This window comes from Poromitra crassiceps (genome assembly GCF_964638095.1).
Source record: "Poromitra crassiceps genome assembly, chromosome: 1".
Lineage (NCBI taxonomy): Eukaryota > Metazoa > Chordata > Actinopteri > Beryciformes > Melamphaidae > Poromitra > Poromitra crassiceps.
In genome coordinates this window covers 98,782,422-98,800,125 of record NC_139623.1, presented here as the reverse complement: position 1 = coordinate 98,800,125, position 17,704 = coordinate 98,782,422, and the positions used below count along the sequence as shown (strand labels likewise).

The following is a 17,704-nucleotide window of genomic DNA, read 5'->3' as shown; positions in this document are numbered from 1 at the left end:
CTCAACAGTTAACTGAAAACAGTCAAATGCTTTTCAAATTGACCGTTATATGTTCAATGTCTTCTCTGATTTGATCACTGTGATTTCCATACTACAGAGAAGTAGGGCTGTATTATAAATTTTAAATTATTGACTACAAATTAGTATAATTCACTCAAGTGTTTATTGATAGTGCTGCATAGTATACAAGCAGGCATCAAAGATTCATAACAAAAAAGGCAATGTATTCACAAATATATTTAAAAAAGCCATACCAGGATCATTTTCTTCCATCAAAAGCATTATGAGAATCTAGTATAGTATATGTCTCCATTGTAACAATATGAGATAGGGAGCAATGCCAGAACCTAAAACCATTAGTTATGTATTGAAAGCATGAGAGCAGTAGTGGACCTTTAAGTAGCATGCGGGTGAAAATATGTGCAAAAAATTAATTTATTTTAACGTGCTTGGACTAGCAAATGGGTAGTTAGTTACAAAGGACAATACAAGTCACAACATAAAATTTAGACAACCACAAGAAAACTGTTGCAAGTCAATTTAGTCTACTTTCATTATTTCATTCACCTATCTGAATTGTCCTGATACAGCAATCCCAACCCATCTGGTACTCCAAGCACATTATCACAAACATTTGATGTATTATCTCATGTATTTGATACATGAGATGTATTTGTTAAGTTTGAATCTGAACAGAAAAGGTTTAACAAAACACAATGCCTGATATCTTATCATTTAGTTAAAAACCCCTTTGAGAAAATTCAAACAAAACTCAGCACATGTTTAGGCACTGTTGGTCAACATTAGGAAAACCAATCTATGTTTAACATTTTAACAAATTCCAAAACCTCACAAATTACAATATAGCCTACCAGACAAAACCATTGACATTTTGATGTATATTAGTAGAACACTAGGTCTGCATTATTAGGCTATATAATATAGCCTACATTACAACTATAGTATAGTCTACATTGAATAGAATAGAACATAAAATACATAGTGACATAATTGCACAAATTAAGGGAGGGAACATTTCACCAGTGACAGTATAACTTCCTATAAAAGATAAATGTCAGTTTCCTCACAACAAATTGGGCTTAGTCTTGACTAAATATCTGAAACAATTATGACTGCTATTGGTGATGAGAATGGAAGCACATGTAAAGCTGCCGTTTACTTTGACCTCATGTATGGCAAATGATGTTCAGCGAATAGCTATTCTGCTATGTATACTTCCTGTTGCATGGTAAAGTGTTTACTGTGACAGATGTAGCGTTGCATCAAATCAGACTTTATATTAACGATTAGTGTTGTCATCTAACAGTCCTACTAACTAAAAAGCAAACAAATAATCAATTACTGTAGTTCTCTGAAATATGAGTGTAGAATGCGATGGAATTTAGTGTTCAACAACAAGGATACAATGAACTCATGAATACATGCAGTGTATAAGGAGCACACAGGAACCTGTTGATTTATCAGTTACATTCATACTTCTGCTTCTTCCTTGTTCCTGCTTTGGTCACAAGTTATCAGCTATGTAATGGCAAATCCCACTGTTTGCAATGACAAGTAAAACAAATGCAGCAGTTACTGCACCAACAGCATGCCTATCTAATTTGTAAGAATTGACATGATGCCCTGTGGTGGTCTTACATTCAATGACAAGATTTGCCTATGCTTCTTTCCTATTCCGCATTTAATTGCATGTTATGCCTCTAGTGTTCAGGTTTAACTCACAGGCTAGTTGTCAATTCCAACATGATGTCATTGCATGCATTTTGCTAAAACCTTGATAAATAGCAAATTGGCAAAAAAAAGTGCATAATGGTCAGGGATTTAAATTGCAACTATAGGGCCTGACTGATATTTTTGGATCCAGAACGGATATTGATAGAACTGATCTATTTTCGTAATGTCATTTCCTCACATTGCTCAAAATGTGTGATCAACTGTCATGATTGAATGATCACTGATCACTTTCAAAATGGACAGAGACATTCTTTCCATCTATCTATCTCAATTCAAGCCACAATACATTTAACATTGTGGATTTATTATATACCTAAGTAATATCTATGGATCTGAGCCAATCATGAAGTAAAGCCAATACAAAATCTTTGGTAAATATTGACCAATGATTTTGGTGTCTTGATATATCAGCCTGGCCTGAATATACTCCCCTCCAATTCAAAGACCACAGTGTATACAGCTCTATCACAAAATAGTGAACTAAGGTTGAGTATAGAGAGCTGAAGTCTTGCCAGCGCAAGATTGCCCATGGGACCTAAGGAAGTGAATTCCCCATTCATTTTCCCATTGACGTTTTGTAAAATCCTTATAAAAATACTTTTACTTGGACAAACCAGGCGATTCAGCTCTATTCAGAATCACGAGACCATAGAGAACATTTCAATTGGACCAAAACACACAAAAGGAGGATTCCCCGCCTTATGTTTGTTTGTTTGATTTTTGTTTGGTTTTTGTCTGAGTGAAATGTTCTATGGTCTCTCGTGATTCTGAATATAGGTGAATCAGTTGGTTTGTCCAAGTAAAAAAATATATAAGGATTTTACAAAACCTCAATGGGAAAATGAATTTCACTTTCTAGGCCCCATGGTGAACCCGGAAGAAGGCGTGACTTTGGCACTCTATAAAGTGCCATCTTCCTCACTAACAGATAGGTCTTCCTGTTAATGGGCCAAGCAGACAGTAAGGGAGTATGGAGAAGGAATCTGTCTGACGAATGTGGACAGAGTCCTGAATATGAGCTGAATACTCTTCCTTTCCTTCACTTGCACCTCTGAAGAGCCTCCTGCATCTTCTCCTGCACATGCTCCATCTTCTCCGCCCAATCCTCGCTCAGACCCTCCTCGTCATCCCCGATGATGGCGGCGTAGCCCATGAGTGCGATGAGCCCGATGCAGAACAGGTAGGTGAGGCGTGTGCAGAGTCGCTCCATGGTGTGCCGGTCGCCTTGGGAATGCTTCAGATAGACTTCCAGGATAGGCTTGCTGAAGAGCTTCGGTTTGCCCACCACACCGTCATAAAGCGTGTGCAGGTTCTGGTCCCCCAGGTCGTTGGCATAGACCTCCTCAAAGTCGTCCTTCTTGCGCTCGCGGTGCTCGGGCCGTGCCTCCACCATCTCCATGAACTTTCGGAACTGATTACGCAGGTTCTCCTCCACGCGGCAGTACTGGCCGTCTATCGTTTCTTTCTTGATCTGTAGCAGAGCGCTGCGATTCTGCTGGGAGATCTCGTCCAGGGACTTGTTGACCGAGCCAAACTCACGCTTCAGGGTGCGGATGTCTTCATCGTCCACATGGTGTAGCACCACCCGGATCAAGGAACCGGCCACGCCAAAAATGGGGTTGACCACGGCTGCTGCCGAGGAGATGGTGGCCACACATTGCAGGACCTTTACCAGGCCCTGCTTCAGCTTGGCCCTGTCCTCTATGATCTCCTCTGACATCATGGCTTTCAGAGGGTGAAGATGTTGAGGTCACTGTGTGAAGATCTCAATATGGACGTCTGTGAGAGAGAGAAAGAGGGAGAGAAAGAGAGGCATACATTATGTATACAAACTTGTTTGGTGATAATCGCAATTTACTGATGCAGCTGATGATATTCATGTCAACATGACAGCTTTTTTTGTAGGACAGTATTACTGACGCAGTATTCATTTTGAAATGTAGCAGTATTCATTTTCAAAAGTAGCATAAAGTAATATAAAAAGTATGAATTGGGTGGAGTGAGGAATAATACTAGCTTCTGCATCAATATGATCAAAAAATCACTACAGACATCTAACTGTATGGTCCCAGGCCAGATTCGAACCCACAACATCATGGTTAGACGGTATGGCACATAATGTGGCTTAGACCAGTGGCTCTCAAGGTGGGGTCAGGGAACCCCCCAAGGATCCTTTAGGAGGTTCCATGAGATCCCCAGCAAAAAGGTGAATCATTTATTTTCACTATAATTCCATCCATAAGTAACACAATGACAGAATGGATGACTGTTTTTCATTGGTTTCATACAACTTCTCTAATAAAACTTCTAAAAGCAAAAATCTTAGCAGACGGGGGACTCTGGGACAAAGTTTTATAAAACTGTTGGGTCTAATTTGTGTCAGTTTAAGGGTCCTTGACATGAAACACTTTGAGAACCACTGCCTTAGACCACTGAGCCCCCAACCACCAGACTTTCAATTTATTTTCTCAGCTTAAATGTCTTTAAAACATACAGCTTCTCATTTGTTTCTTTTCATGTTCAAGGGCCAAACGTCCGACAGGCTCATCAACGCTTTACCACACCGGCCATATGCTAGGTTTCGACCTAGCCTTGTTTCCTATGATGGTAAAGGCATGACCTGCCCTACTCTGCCTTTGATTGGCTTACCCTGTAATTAACCGAACCATAGCCAATCACCACTCTGAGTCCTCATGCCTAAACCCAACCATAGCATCACCATCCTTGATGCCTTGACATCCTCCTAGGATTTTGTTGTTTGTTTGTTAGTTTGTTGGCCGCCCACAGCTCCAATGCAGTTGTTTTGGGGTGGCATTTTTTGTTTGTTTTTTGTTTTTGTGCCTTCTTTCACGTCAGTAGTTTCAGTATAAAAAGATTTACGCAGACTCAAAGAATCATTGGAATGATAATATAATCGATAATAGCATTGCTTTTGTATTGGTTGTTTAGGTGCGAGTGTGTTTCCTCAGAAGGCACCAGAGTGATTTCCAAGGAACTGACTTGACAACCATTAACAAATGCTACTCAACAAATACGTCCATTGTTATGGTTTAATGGCCAGACTTCTATAAACTAAAGACTAAAAGCCAAACCTACCCTATGAAAGCATTTACATTTTGCTAGATACACTCTTCTGCAGAGCAACTTACAATAAGCTCATGCAATAGCTCTACACTAGCCCCCAACATGACAAATTGATTATTTCAGTTCTTTATGGTGAGAATAGTTTTGTTGGTGTCTTGAAGAAGGGGGGGAAATGGCACTTTCAGGGAATGCTCTAACATGAAAAGCATTTTATGGCACTTTCATTGAGTAAATGATGAGCAGTTCAGGGAATAAATCAACATGATAAACCAATGATTATGATTGCAGTCTGTAGCAACATTGCTGGTAAATGATGGGGAGAGTTGTAGCACCTTACGTTCAATTTCTTCTCTTCAAGCACACGAACCTCGTCCTATGTTTCCAAAGTGAAGCTGGTCCTGATAAAGATGATTACTGAAACAAAAAAGGGATGGCAATTGAATTAGATGTCAGAAAGCTATCCAAATGTATTCAGTGATGAAGTCACATTTCACATTGACACAAACATATTTTATTTGCCTTACTGACATCAAATACAAAATATCCAGTGTTGAATGTGGATCAGTATGCCCCTCTCAACCAGGAAATTAACATTTTTTGACTGGCTTGTTGCAGTTTTCAGCAATGAAGGAGTTAACAGCTATCTCTCCTTCAGCATGACCGACATCCATTGAGGACTTGAGCCTTTCAGCACCAGGCTGCTTCCTATGTGTTTCTATGAAGGGAACTGATAGCTCCCTCCCGAGCAGCAGCGACGGGAGCTCTAGCGGGCTAAATGTGAAGGGCATGTTGAGGCAGCAGTTAAGCGCATGGGAGACACTAGCAGCAGAAAACTGGGCGGGGGACAGAAACGCAAAGACAACAGAAGACTCTTTTCACCGCAGCTCAGTGGGGAAAGACATGTCACGGCTCTCTGGGCTGCAACGTTGTTTACTAAATAACAGAAACTAGTATGCAGGAAGAGATGTGGTTTCATGTTAGAATCAAGAGGAAGGCTTTACATAAATACTACGTTCAAAACTACTGTATGAGCTGACTGTCTGCACATAACACTCATGTTTGTTCAAACAGCTGATAATGTTGAGATGTTTTTGCTTAGTGTCAGTGTGTGTGTGTATGTGTGTGTGTGTGTGTGTGTGTGTGTGTGTGTGTGTGTGTGTGTGTGTGTGTGTGTGTTGACCATAGACTGTTGGGGCCGACACCTGGGGCTCAGACACACATGATGGCCCACAGCAAGGCTGTGCAAGTTGTAACAAGGCCTCCAAAGTGTGTAAGCACAACACGACACACTATAATGAACAGAGAGGTGTGTGTGTGTGTGTGTGTGTGTGTGTGTGTGTGTTTTAATACTTGTGTCCACCAGAGGGGGCTGTAATTACCTATAACTTAAAGACACCTCCCTCATGTGATTTCAGCACCACCGTTATGGACTGAGAAGCATGACTCAGGCCCAGGATTTAACCCTTTGCCTTCAGGTTTACATTAGCCAGTGGGTTTAAATGCATGTAATCAACAGGAATATGAGCAAATCTTCAACTTCTTTAACTAGCTGGAAGGGGGGGGGGAGAAAATAAAAAAATATGCACTTAGTTGCAACATTGTTGTGCAAGAGCAGAGGAAGTACCCATGAGATGCTTCTTGGCGAATATTTTTGGGGGAAATTATTGTCATTTTTAAATCACATTGAAACGCTCTCTGCCCCAAAATGCCTTCATCTTCAGATTTTTTTTTAAATCGTGTGACAGCCAATAAAATGACTTGTTTGTTTTATACTTGCCAATTGCTACTAAATTAACGATAATGTAAGGCTATATAATATATATGTTTCTATTCTTTGTGTTCCTATTTTCACAGACGAACTTCTACAAGACAAAACACCCCATGTCTCAACGCAGTACAGCAGTCTGTCTGATGAGATTCAGGTAAAGAAAGGGTTAATTAATCACTCTTTTAGAGAAAAGTACCTGTTTTATACAATACCACTACAAAATAAAAAATAAAATAAGTACCTAGGAATGATCCGTGCTAAATTGATCATAAATGTGATACGTTTGCTCAATTCAACAGCCTTCAGGCGCAGTCCTGTTAAGATGAAACTGAAAATTAACCCTTTATGCAGGTGAAATTATTCTTCACCTCACTCTTAACTGCAGGAAGATTTCTTAACTAGTGTGCTCCATCCTTTTTTGACACATTGTCAGTGTTTTGAGCAGAAATACTGACCGGGGTATACTTGCTTGTCTTTTATATCTGAAAATGCTCAGTGTCGGGTGTGAACTGATGAGGCCTACTGTGCCTCCTGTGCTGAAGCCTTCTTCTTCTGTCCACCAATGACTGGCCTTTGACAGCATGGCCTTGTAGAAACCAGACAACCACTTCCACATCTGCGTCAGTAAGGCCTGGCCTTAGTCCTGACTCAGATAGGCTACTACTATTAATTTACCATGTATGTCTATGCAAATTAGGTTTAAGCTCTAGTTAAATTTGTGAAAACATAGACTAGGTGGATTGTAAATAAAGCAGCTCCGGGTGTCTAATCAGGAAGTGGGTGGCTGCTGTCACCAGATTTCCAGCAGTGGAGCAGCCATCTTGAATGTTTTCTCTCTGTGTTCATAACAATGCTAAGCTAATCAAATTACACACATTATATTAAGTTAAAATGTTAAAAATAGAGGATTTACATGTTCATGGCTTATTTAAATGGTTTTCTGCCACCTGTTCTTGCACCATGACAGTTTCCTCTTTTTCTTTACAGAGCAGAGCCTGTTTGGCAGTCGGGACACTTTTCACAACCCTAATAAACCCTAATAAAGAATAAAGTTCAAACCATATCTAAACAATCAAGACTCAAATACAACAATGCCGTCTCTTCCGGAGCTCAACTGTGTTTGTGAGTACTTCATCAAGTCAACATCCCCTCTCTGCCATGCAGCAGCCCAGAGCCAGCAGGCTGCCTTCCTCTGCAGCTATGGCTCCCCCTAGCCGTTCCTCCATATTTCCTTGTTAATGCAGGCCATAATGCCCTGTCCCTCCCTCCCTGCTCTATCACACTGTACAGACACCAAACTACACCTGAAAAACATTTGTTTCTGGCTAAGTGTGGAGAAAACAGTCTCCATCTCACTTCTATCCAACTATGGGCACCTTTAGCCACAGTAGAACACAGAATTTCTTACCTTGTGAGAGTGCCTCTCCCTATACCTCCCTCTCCAAAGTCACAATCTCGATAGCCTCCTTCTTCTTCCCAGCAATCCCTGCAAAAGAGGACACTTCCATGTAAGTTGAATATGTAGGGGTGCTCAAATTGGACTAAACCATTTCTAAAGAGCCCAGAGAGCCCCTGACACCGAGAAAGGGCCATAATAGACCCATATTCACACAAGTTCCAACTTGCCCTTTTCAAATGGCATGCCAATGGCCTTACACAGAAAACCCCCTCCTCAAACACACTGTGTCCTCCCCCTAGGGTTTCAACTTTATTTTGGTCCATTCAGTAGGCATACAGTTGATACTGAGGACCAATTGTCAGTCAGTGCACAGCTGAACTTTCAGAGGCTTTCCAGTGCGTATTGTGCATTTGCCAAGCCCTGGAGCATCTTTTAGTGGTCACAAATAACCCATTGGAGGTTTTTCATGACTCAAAGAGACCCTTTTATTGTTGACTGGACCAAAGAAACCAGAAGGAAAATGATTTGACGCGAGTAGAATCCAAGCAGGCAAAAGTAGATAGGTTTCCAAATGGACGTCTCCAAAAGTGCACAGGTGTGTCCAAGGGGGCAGACAGCTCTCCAAAAGCCCAGGGAGCAAAATGAGAGGTTTCCTCACTTTAAAAAGGTAATTATAATATAAGTATTATCTTAAAATCGGATAACTACATGCTCAACTTAAGAGTTGCACAAAGGGAATTTCAAAATGTGGGTCCCCATGTAAGCAAAGTGCAACAAAAGTGCACCAAATGGCAAAGACTGCAGTGCAGAGGGTAAAGTTATTCAAATCACTGATTTAAATTACAGTATTTATTTTAATATAGATGTGCTATTGTTGACAGAACTATGGCACAGTTTACACACAAAACTACAGATCATATCCAACAACATCAAGGAACAACTTCCATCCAGCAAGCTACAGCAGCGCCCCAAACTAGTCCTGAAACGCGCCTGTACATCATTATGGATTTAGTCCTGCAGAAAAAAATAAAATGCAAAAACTATTGCGGAAAAGGTAATCCCTATTCACAACTGGGAAAACGCATGCTTGGCGTTATTTACCCCAAAACAAACCCCCATGCAGCCATGCTATGGTAATTCTCTTGGCAGCTGCCACCGCATGTTGGAGGACAATCCTCTGTGAAATGGCTGCCTGAGGTGATGTAGGTCTAGTTCAACTTCAACAGCAAGTGAAAAGAAAGAAAGAAATCTAGGCGTTTGCTTTGCTGCGTGTCCAGACCTGAGCCTCCATCAGGGAAGACCCTCCGTCCCCATTTTAACACCAAAGCCTCGCAACATAGCAACACACAGCGCAGTCCATCCTGCGAGTTTTAGTGGGAAATTGAGAAATATTTGAATACAGCGCGAGTGTCTGTTGAAAACTACAAAATCCTTTCCATACCTGCTCAGCACGACGCAAACCGTAGGCTATTAGTTATGAAATACACAGGGATATGGGTACGGAAATTTAGCCTACATCACAGCCTCAATTCAAAGCACTGCCCGGTGCTGCTGCAGCCTGACGCGCGCCTGTCTACTGTGCGTTTGGCGCAGCAGCTGTCAGGACAGGCAGATCACATTTCAGAGTCAACAGACTGAACACACAACGAGGGAAATAGTCACAGCACACTATAGTCCCCGTCCCGACGATACCGTAGTATTAACCACACCGTTATAGCTTGCCTTGTGTTAGATCAGCTGTGCGGCCAGGCGGTCAACATGCGCAATACTGAGGCTGGGTGAACACACCACCTTTGTTGAAGACGCCCTTGGGGGGCAGGACGCAGGAGGGGTTTGTTGACAGTTTGAGGGTGTGACCAGTGGCGTCATGCAAACCAAAATTCTGAGGGGGCGACATTCGGTGGCGACCAAAGGTCCCCGGCTAAAAAATGTCAGTGGCGACCGAAGGTCTGAATAGATCTGCAATGATTCAATCAGTCTGCCCAGATAAAGTGTGCTGAATCCACTCATGATTGAATCAGTCCATTTAGCTATTTCTAAAATGTTGGCCATTTGAAGCCAGATTTAGAGGAAGATCTCATTTTAAATTATCATTTTTTTATTAGAGTTTAGAGGGATTAGAGTGTTGTGATATCATTATTCGGTTTTAACCATCAATATTTTGCTCCTTTTCTCATTAGGGTAAATACTGTTTAGAGATAAACATTCGGCAGCGACCAAAGGTCCCCAGCAGAAAAGTTTTGGTGGCGACCTAAGGTCTGAATAGATCTGCAATGATTCAATCAGTCTGCCCAGATAAAGTGTGCTGATCCACTCATGATTGATTGATTTATCTATCAATCGTCCATTTAGCTATTTCTAAACTGTTGGCCAGATTTATAATATCTCATTTTAAATTATCATTGGGATTAGAGTGTTGTGATATCATGATTAAGTTTTAACCATCAATATTTTGCTCCTTTTCTCATTATGGTAAATACTGTATATTTATTTAGAGATTTCGGTGATTGTGCTTTTATGGTTATTAGCTTAGTCACTTCGACACTAGCTTCTACACTGCTGCCACTTTTCTTGAAATAGCTCAATCTTGCTTCACCCAAAATGTTATTCACATAAAAAGACTATATCCAGTATCCACAATGCAAATTATTTAAAAAAAACTGCATCTTGACCTGGAGACATCAAATGGATTTACCTGTGATAGTGGTGGTAGTGGTAAAAACAGCTCACTGCCATAACAGCTCTGGCTAACATTACAATGCTAACTTTAGCTGCATGGTAGTACAAATATAGCCAACTAACTTGCTATGCAAACTATACCTATAATAACTAACAGCATGAATTTTATTTCCCCCTTCTTTTCTTTTTTTCAAAAAATCTGAGGGGGCAACTGAGGGGGCAACTGCCCCCTCAGTTTCAATGGGCATGACGCTTCTGGGTGTGACACAACAATAACATTACTGTAGGAGTGAATAAAGGAGGGAGGCATATGCTACAGAAAAAAGAATCCAGGAGAGACAGGCATTGATTATAATAATATAAGATAGCCTACATAAGGTGCATGCACTGCAGCAATGGATCTATAAAACCTAGCCTATGTCTCGTCAGTCAGTGTATTTGGAGAAACCCTAGAGCCTTTTCACGGGGCCATTTTGTGTCGAAAAGGCAGGGTAAACACAGATGCAAGCAAACACTATAGGGTTTCCAACTTGCAATCATGGAAGTTGGAAACCCTAGTGTTTTGCTTGCACCTGTGTTTACCCTGCCTTTTCGACACAAAATGGCCACCGTGAAAAGGCTCTATTCCTATTCCCATGATGTCACATGCATTTCCGACCATATGGCGCTTTACAATACACAGCTTGTTGGCTGTCTGTCGTTTAATTGTATTCACCTGTTATTTTCCTACTGTAGGCTACATACATTGATGATAAATACATTGCACATGTGAATCCACAATTTCACAGTAGACGTGATATGTGAATTGTAAATGTTGAATTAAATAAAACTATATAAAACATGTTTTATGTTTCGTCATAATTTATGCATGAGTTCCATTAAACAACAAAACCCTTTAGACTACTTCAGTCCATAAGGTCATATTGCTTCAGGTTTAACACTGCAGGGACGCAAACAGCTGATACCTCCTGATACAATGAATTCCAGATTAAAGTTAGAATTTGATGACAAGATTTTATTCCTACAGGAATTTGTGCTTTGAGCAGTGTGGTAGGCTATTTTATTTTGGCATTTTCCTTTGAAAGATAGCCTACTTTGTTTGGTTGAACTGCAATTATCCTAAATGTTGGGGGAAAGTAGCCTAGTTTTCATTAATTGGTAATTATACTTGCTGATTCACACTCACACAAATACTGTTAACTTAAAAGAAGTGTTTGGATTTTTGTCAGTAAAAGTTTTATTTGATTAGTAATTAATTAGCATTTGATGATCAATTGATAGCCACAAAGAGATGTTCAAGATCATACTGGATATCATGACTGTGTTGCAGTGTGATTATAAATGAAATTACTGTAAATTGGACTCCAGGGGGCGCCAAATTGATTGGGCTGTTCTGACTGAGTGACAGCATGTACAATGATTACATTTATTCATTCAATCAATCAAGCTTTATTTGTAGCAAGCATTTTGTACAGGCATGCAGTGTGATATACAAAATAAAGTCCAAAAGAAAAGAAAAATAAGACTAACACCAACAGTTAGTAACATGGTTTTGTAATATGAATAATGTGAACACTGGATGTGTGTCCTCAGTGACTAATAGATTAATTAAATAATAATTAAACCATGAAAAAACACCAAATGCAAGCTTTCCATTTCAAATGACCAACTTCACAGCATTCTCACCAGACCGGAAGATCTGAGACAAATCTCACATCACCGTCAATACATCTGATCAGAAAATATTACAAAATACAAACATCCCCTGATCCTGATGGTCCGTTCATTATCCTATACGTCAGTGGTTCTCAACCTGTGGCGTGCATACCAGTACGCAGGGCTCCCTCCCTTTCATACTTTCATATTGTGGTAATTTCTGGGGTAGTTATTTGGTGTAAAAACAGGCTTCATACAGACATTACAAGATCAAATTCAAGGACTTTCAAGTAATTTTTCAAGATTTTTTTTTTCATGTTCAAGAACTTCATACAAAGCAAATAATTCATTTTCAAATATACATTTGCCGCAAAGGGGGCATTAAATTTGAATTATGGAGTGTAAGTCAATTCTACTATCAATGCTGTGAGTTGGATGGGAACAATATTTGTCTGATGTCAATTTAAATATTGAGTTTTAATGGTGGTAAATGTAGCAAAACAGGCCAGACTGGTTACTGCGCATCTGTTCTCACATCCAGGTCAAAACTATGGCCAATAACTATGACCAATAAACTATTAAAATACAGTGATGATTATCAGAGATGCACAAAGTCATTTTTTGCAAGTCCAAGTCAGCTGTCAAGTCTTGCATGGTTGTAATGAGTGTTCTGCTAACATGTTTGCTAACCATCCGTATACGAGGTAACGTTAACTTTCACATTACCATGACTGACCTGTCAGGTGCCTGATCAAGTTTGATGTGGTCGATCCAGCGTCCTTTATTTTGATACTGCAGACATTGCGTTTAGCGATTGTTGCTGTTTGGGCCTTGTGTAGTTATAGCAAAAGGTTATGATGACAAATGCCACAGTAGCTGCAGATGTGCTGCTCACCATAGTGTAACATCAGAGTTGCTGCACCATTACAACACCATTGGGGAGTGACGGTGACGCATCGGGGAAGAAGAAGAGAAAAAATAAAAATAAAGCTGAGTAAGTTTAGCAATTTAGTTATAATCACTTGAACAAAACTTTGGACGGTCAAAATATAAGACAGTCAAGGTATTCCAGTACTTGATTTCCTCAAAATCCAAGCATTTCAACGACCTTGTATGAACCCTGTTAAAAGGTTGAGAACCACTGTCCTCACGTCATTTGACACTGAAACGAAGCTCCCCTTATGCAAAATAGAAAACCCAGCATGAACTCAAATGTCAAATTACATTACCATCTATCAACTACACATTATTCCTCCAAGTCCCCCACTGTTAGCATGTGATCCACCTCCGCTCGGCCCCGCGGTTTCCCCGGACGGCCCCGCATTCTGGAGCAGGTGGGTGAGTTGCATGGGGTCGGTCTGGAAGTGAGACATTTTGCGGGCGTAGTACCTCCTGGACGCCACCCTCCACGCCTCCCTCTGCACGGTCTGGGTGGCTTCAGGCAATTCAGATATCAGTGTCCTCTTCCTCTTATCCACAAGAGAGACTGGCAGCAGACATGCAGGGTCTGTGGTGTGGGGGAAGGGGGCGTGGTGTGCAGGACCGGGCCCGGCCTGCTGACGTGCCACTTTTCGGGCATAATAGCGCCTGGACGCCGCCCTCCACGCCGCCCTCTTCTGCCTCTGGGCCTCCTCCGGTAGCTCTGACATTGGCACGCTCCTCTTGCCGTTCCTGAGGAGGTCAAGGAGTGAGAATGTTATTTGCAGAACTAATTGTCCATGTTGAACCCATATCCTTTCGTAATTGTACTGGGAGTGCCACATCCATATTAAAGAGAACACAGCAAACATTTCTTTCCTAAGGTTTAATTATAGCTTAAAAAAGTATGTATTATGTATGTATATATATGTATGTATATACATATATATAGAACACGGCTCTCTTGAATACTCGATTCTGATTGGTCAATCAACAAGATTCACCGGTCATTATTTCTCGACAACCGACCGCTGCTCTGCCACACCTGGATTAATCAGTTGATAAGAGCCTTTTGTCAGCAGACACTACTAATTAGGCCAACCAGTTGCAGCTGTGGTGTCTTGTGTGCCAATTACGAATGAAACCGCTTTGTCGTTGAAAACGCTATTAAAAAATCTATTTGAATAATTATTTTTGTCCGATTATTGAATGATTTAGTTGTAGGCCGTGTTCTAAGCGGGATAATGTATAGTGAGGCGGTGATTACTGGGAAATAATGACCTTCAGGTGAATCATTAAGCCCTCCGCTGCGCGTCGGGCTCAATCATTCACCTGTCGGTCATTATTTCCCCCGTAATCACCGCCTCACTATACATTATCCCTTACATATATGTGTATATATATATATATATATGTATGTGTGTGTGTATATATATACACACACACACACAGACACAGTTTGCCAGTTGTACTTTATCATATTAGGTGAGGACCTTATTCTATAATCAGCCCAGAACAGCCCAGCTCCTAAGTATCCTGTTGGCTGGTGTGTATCTGCAGTGTAACCCACCTCAGGCGTTCTCCCTCCTTGAATGCATGGCGTCTGTCTGGATCTGCATACAGTTTCTCCCTGAACTTCTTTATTCTCTCTCTGTTTTCAAGTCTTCCTAAAGGAGTCAAATGGGATAAACACCTTCACAATCATGCAACAGCAGTATCGCTGTGCTAACAGCTTTTTACATTAAAGGAACAGTTGACCCAAATATGAAAATTCTGTCATCTACTCACCTTCGTGCCAGTTGAAAACACAGGGGAAGTTTGTCCATATAACACACATGGAGTTTGGAAGCAGAACTTGAGAGATAACTTCAGCCCACTTCAGTTGTACTGTCTTGAAGCCAATGGTGACTGGTTCTCTCTGGAGTTGTGCTGGCAACATCTGTTTGTTATATGGACAAACTTCACCTATGTTTCAACTGGCACGAGGGTGAGTAGATGAGAGAATTTTCATTTCTGGGTGAACTGTTCCTTTAATAGAGAGGTCCAGGGATGACGTATTTTTGTAGGCTGAATGCGGAAGTCCCGAACTTCCTGGTTCTACACTGTTTCTGTCTATGGGATTTTTGAATGGGTTTTTGGCGATATGCTTCAAATAATGTCTGTGGGCAACGCAAGTTTAATCAAACGCGAACCAAGGTTCAGCGGGATAATCTTCACACATGAGGACCACTTTCATGAGTTTTGTAGCGTAAATGCGAGCCCTAGAAGTAAAATGCTCGAGCTAAGCTAATCCTGAACTACACACTGTCGCATAGGCTTCACGTCACGTCAGCAGTCAACCTGGACTGTTGTTGGATGTGTGCACTGATTACCTCGGGCTGAACCAGGTGAGGGAAAGAGAATTTCCGTGTTCGCCCTTTGAAGTGGTGACGTTATTGACGTATATATCCACATCGACTCAGCAGTGTAGTCTCATTTAGCCGTTTGCTAGCTAGCCGCCCGTTTAACGGCATGTAAAAGCTTCAAAACTCATAAAAGTGGTCTTCATGTGTGAAGATGATGTTACTAAACACTGGTTCGCGTTTGATTAAGCCAGCGTTGCCCAGAGAGATTATTAGAAGCATCGCGCCAAAAACCCATTCAAAACTCCCATAGGCGAAAACTGTATGGAACCAGGGGCGTTAGCATCGATGATTTCCGGACTCGTTACTGGACCTCTCTATGGCAGTTGGCTGATAACATTCTCTTGAGTTACATGCATTAAATGCAACAGTAGAATATGATCAGTGACATTACACACACTCAATAAGGTATGCAGGTGTCAAAGCCACATCATCCAGACTTTTGTAAAAAAAAATATATATATATATATATTCTCAAGTCATTAGAATGTCAACAAACAACAGAAATGACTGGAAATAACTGAGTATTTTACTTTTCACGCTGAGACTTGGTTCGTCCTGACACGGAGCACCTGCACTCTCCTGACAGTCCTCGAACCTCTGCTCACTCACTTCCCACTTGATTAAGACTGCATCAATATCACAAGGCTCCTCTTTTACAATCAGGTTTGTGGGGGATATGGGCAGATTTCTTGTCCCCTCTGACACGCACAACACCTCTGAGGAGTGCGAGGTGCGGGTCTGGTCCAGGCCCATCCTGCTAGGAGATGAGAGGGGAGCCGACTCGTGGCTTTGGGAAGAGAAGTGTGAAGGTGGTCTTGCAAAAACACCTACTGTAGAGTGAGACAGAGAGAAAAAAGTAAATCAAATTACACTGCATCAGCCAAGTTTCTGAAACAGGCACTTTTTAATAAGTGAATAATATCTTGCACTCATCCTCAACATACTCTCATCCTCGATTAAAGTAGCAGGTTTGCCCGTCCTGCTGGGAGATGACGTGGGAGCCGACTCATGGCTTTGGGAAGAGAAGTGTGAAGGAGGTCTTGTGAAAAGGCCTACTGTGGAGTAAGACGACAAACACAAAACAGAAACACACCGATTCTGAATCAGCCACATTTCTGAAACAGTTTCCAAATCAGTGAATATCATCTTGCAATCATCCCCAACATACTCTCATCCTGGATTGAAGTAGCAAGTTGGCCAGTAGGCCTATTGTCTTCTTTAAATTACTCTTAAAACCCCCACTTTTTCCAGTGTTGCTTTGAATTAATTTGATTGTTTCTAATTTGATTGTTTGTAGTCATAAGTAGATTGCTGTCATGTTGACGCTGCCCCCTTCCTATATATTTTATATTTGGTTTGGATTAAAGCCCACTTAAAGCACAATAAAGTTATTGGGGATGGGGGGATATATCGAAATTCAATAGCCTATATCGTGATGCAAAAAAGTGATTATGTAGGCTATGTATTATCGTGGACCAGAACGAGCTCTCCATCGAAATTATAACATGTGCACCTTGTAACATTTTTAGATTGCTGTTTACATTCTAGCATAATGATCGCCCCAGTACCACCCCAATGATTATTACGCTTACTCACATGAGATGCTCATCTCACTGTCAATGCAGCTCGGCTCAAAACCGCTCTGCATCCCCTGTCGAGGATCGTTACAGGTGTGTGAGCTGTCGAGGCTGCTGTGTCCATTTCCAAACAGTCCACATGTGCGTCCCTGTCCCTGTTGCCGCAGAAGCTGCAGCTCACGGTCGCTCTCCTTTGCTCTGCTCTCCAGTCGCTGGATCTCTTTGTCCCTGTCGGCCACCATCCTTTGATATTCGTTCGTCCTGGCACTGTTGACACTGTACAGTACGTTTATGATAGAATCTATCGCTAGTCTGATCGCGTTTTCGATCACAAGCGCTTCCTGGTCGCGCAGGTGTGGATACATAACGTTAGCTCGGTTCTGAAGTAAATTCATCTTTAAAATCTGCTGTTTGACGTTAGCAAGCTAAACGAGCAGCCTTCAAGGATGTGAGGAAACGTCGC

At 41.4% G+C, this 17,704-nt stretch overlaps 2 protein-coding genes across 4 annotated transcripts; both read right to left on the bottom strand.

Annotated features, from left to right (window-relative positions):
• Window positions 1-152: 152 nt before the first annotated feature.
• On the bottom strand, window positions 153-8,054 carry rpz (rapunzel). 2 transcript variants are annotated; one of them, XM_083650022.1, is made up of 3 exons: window positions 8,016-8,054; window positions 5,177-5,253; window positions 153-3,534 (listed from the first exon to the last, which is right to left on the bottom strand). In XM_083650022.1, the coding sequence occupies exon 3, from the start codon at window positions 3,476-3,478 to the stop codon at window positions 2,795-2,797; it is 684 nt and encodes a 227-aa protein (XP_083506148.1). In that variant the 5' UTR covers window positions 3,479-3,534; window positions 5,177-5,253; window positions 8,016-8,054; the 3' UTR covers window positions 153-2,794. The 2 variants fall into 2 exon arrangements, with proteins under 2 accessions (XP_083506148.1, XP_083506149.1); XM_083650023.1 differs by having other exon boundaries at window positions 5,172-5,253; window positions 8,016-8,044.
• Window positions 8,055-12,120: 4,066 nt separating this feature from the next.
• LOC310784976 (uncharacterized protein) lies at window positions 12,121-17,704 on the bottom strand. Of its 2 annotated transcripts, none has more exons than XM_083645988.1 (5): window positions 17,261-17,704; window positions 16,609-16,719; window positions 16,195-16,494; window positions 14,830-14,926; window positions 12,121-14,012 (listed from the first exon to the last, which is right to left on the bottom strand). In XM_083645988.1, the coding sequence occupies exons 1-5, from the start codon at window positions 17,634-17,636 to the stop codon at window positions 13,577-13,579; spliced, it is 1,320 nt and encodes a 439-aa protein (XP_083502114.1). In that variant the 5' UTR covers window positions 17,637-17,704; the 3' UTR covers window positions 12,121-13,576. The 2 variants fall into 2 exon arrangements, with proteins under 2 accessions (XP_083502114.1, XP_083502115.1); XM_083645989.1 differs by having other exon boundaries at window positions 16,609-16,716.

Excerpts from the sequence above, each read along its gene's own strand:
- rpz (XM_083650022.1), bottom strand. The coding sequence starts at position 3,478 with ATGATGTCAGAGGAGATCATAGAGGACAGGGCCAAGCTGAAGCAGGGC.
- LOC310784976 (XM_083645988.1), bottom strand. The coding sequence starts at position 17,636 with ATGAATTTACTTCAGAACCGAGCTAACGTTATGTATCCACACCTGCGC. Across the intron at positions 16,720-17,260 it reads CAGTGAGATGAGCATCTCAT|TAGGCCTTTTCACAAGACCT; the intron begins GTGAGTAAGCGT and ends CTTACTCCACAG. Across the intron at positions 14,927-16,194 it reads ACCAAGTCTCAGCGTGAAAA|GAAGACTTGAAAACAGAGAG; the intron begins GTAAAATACTCA and ends TGACTCCTTTAG.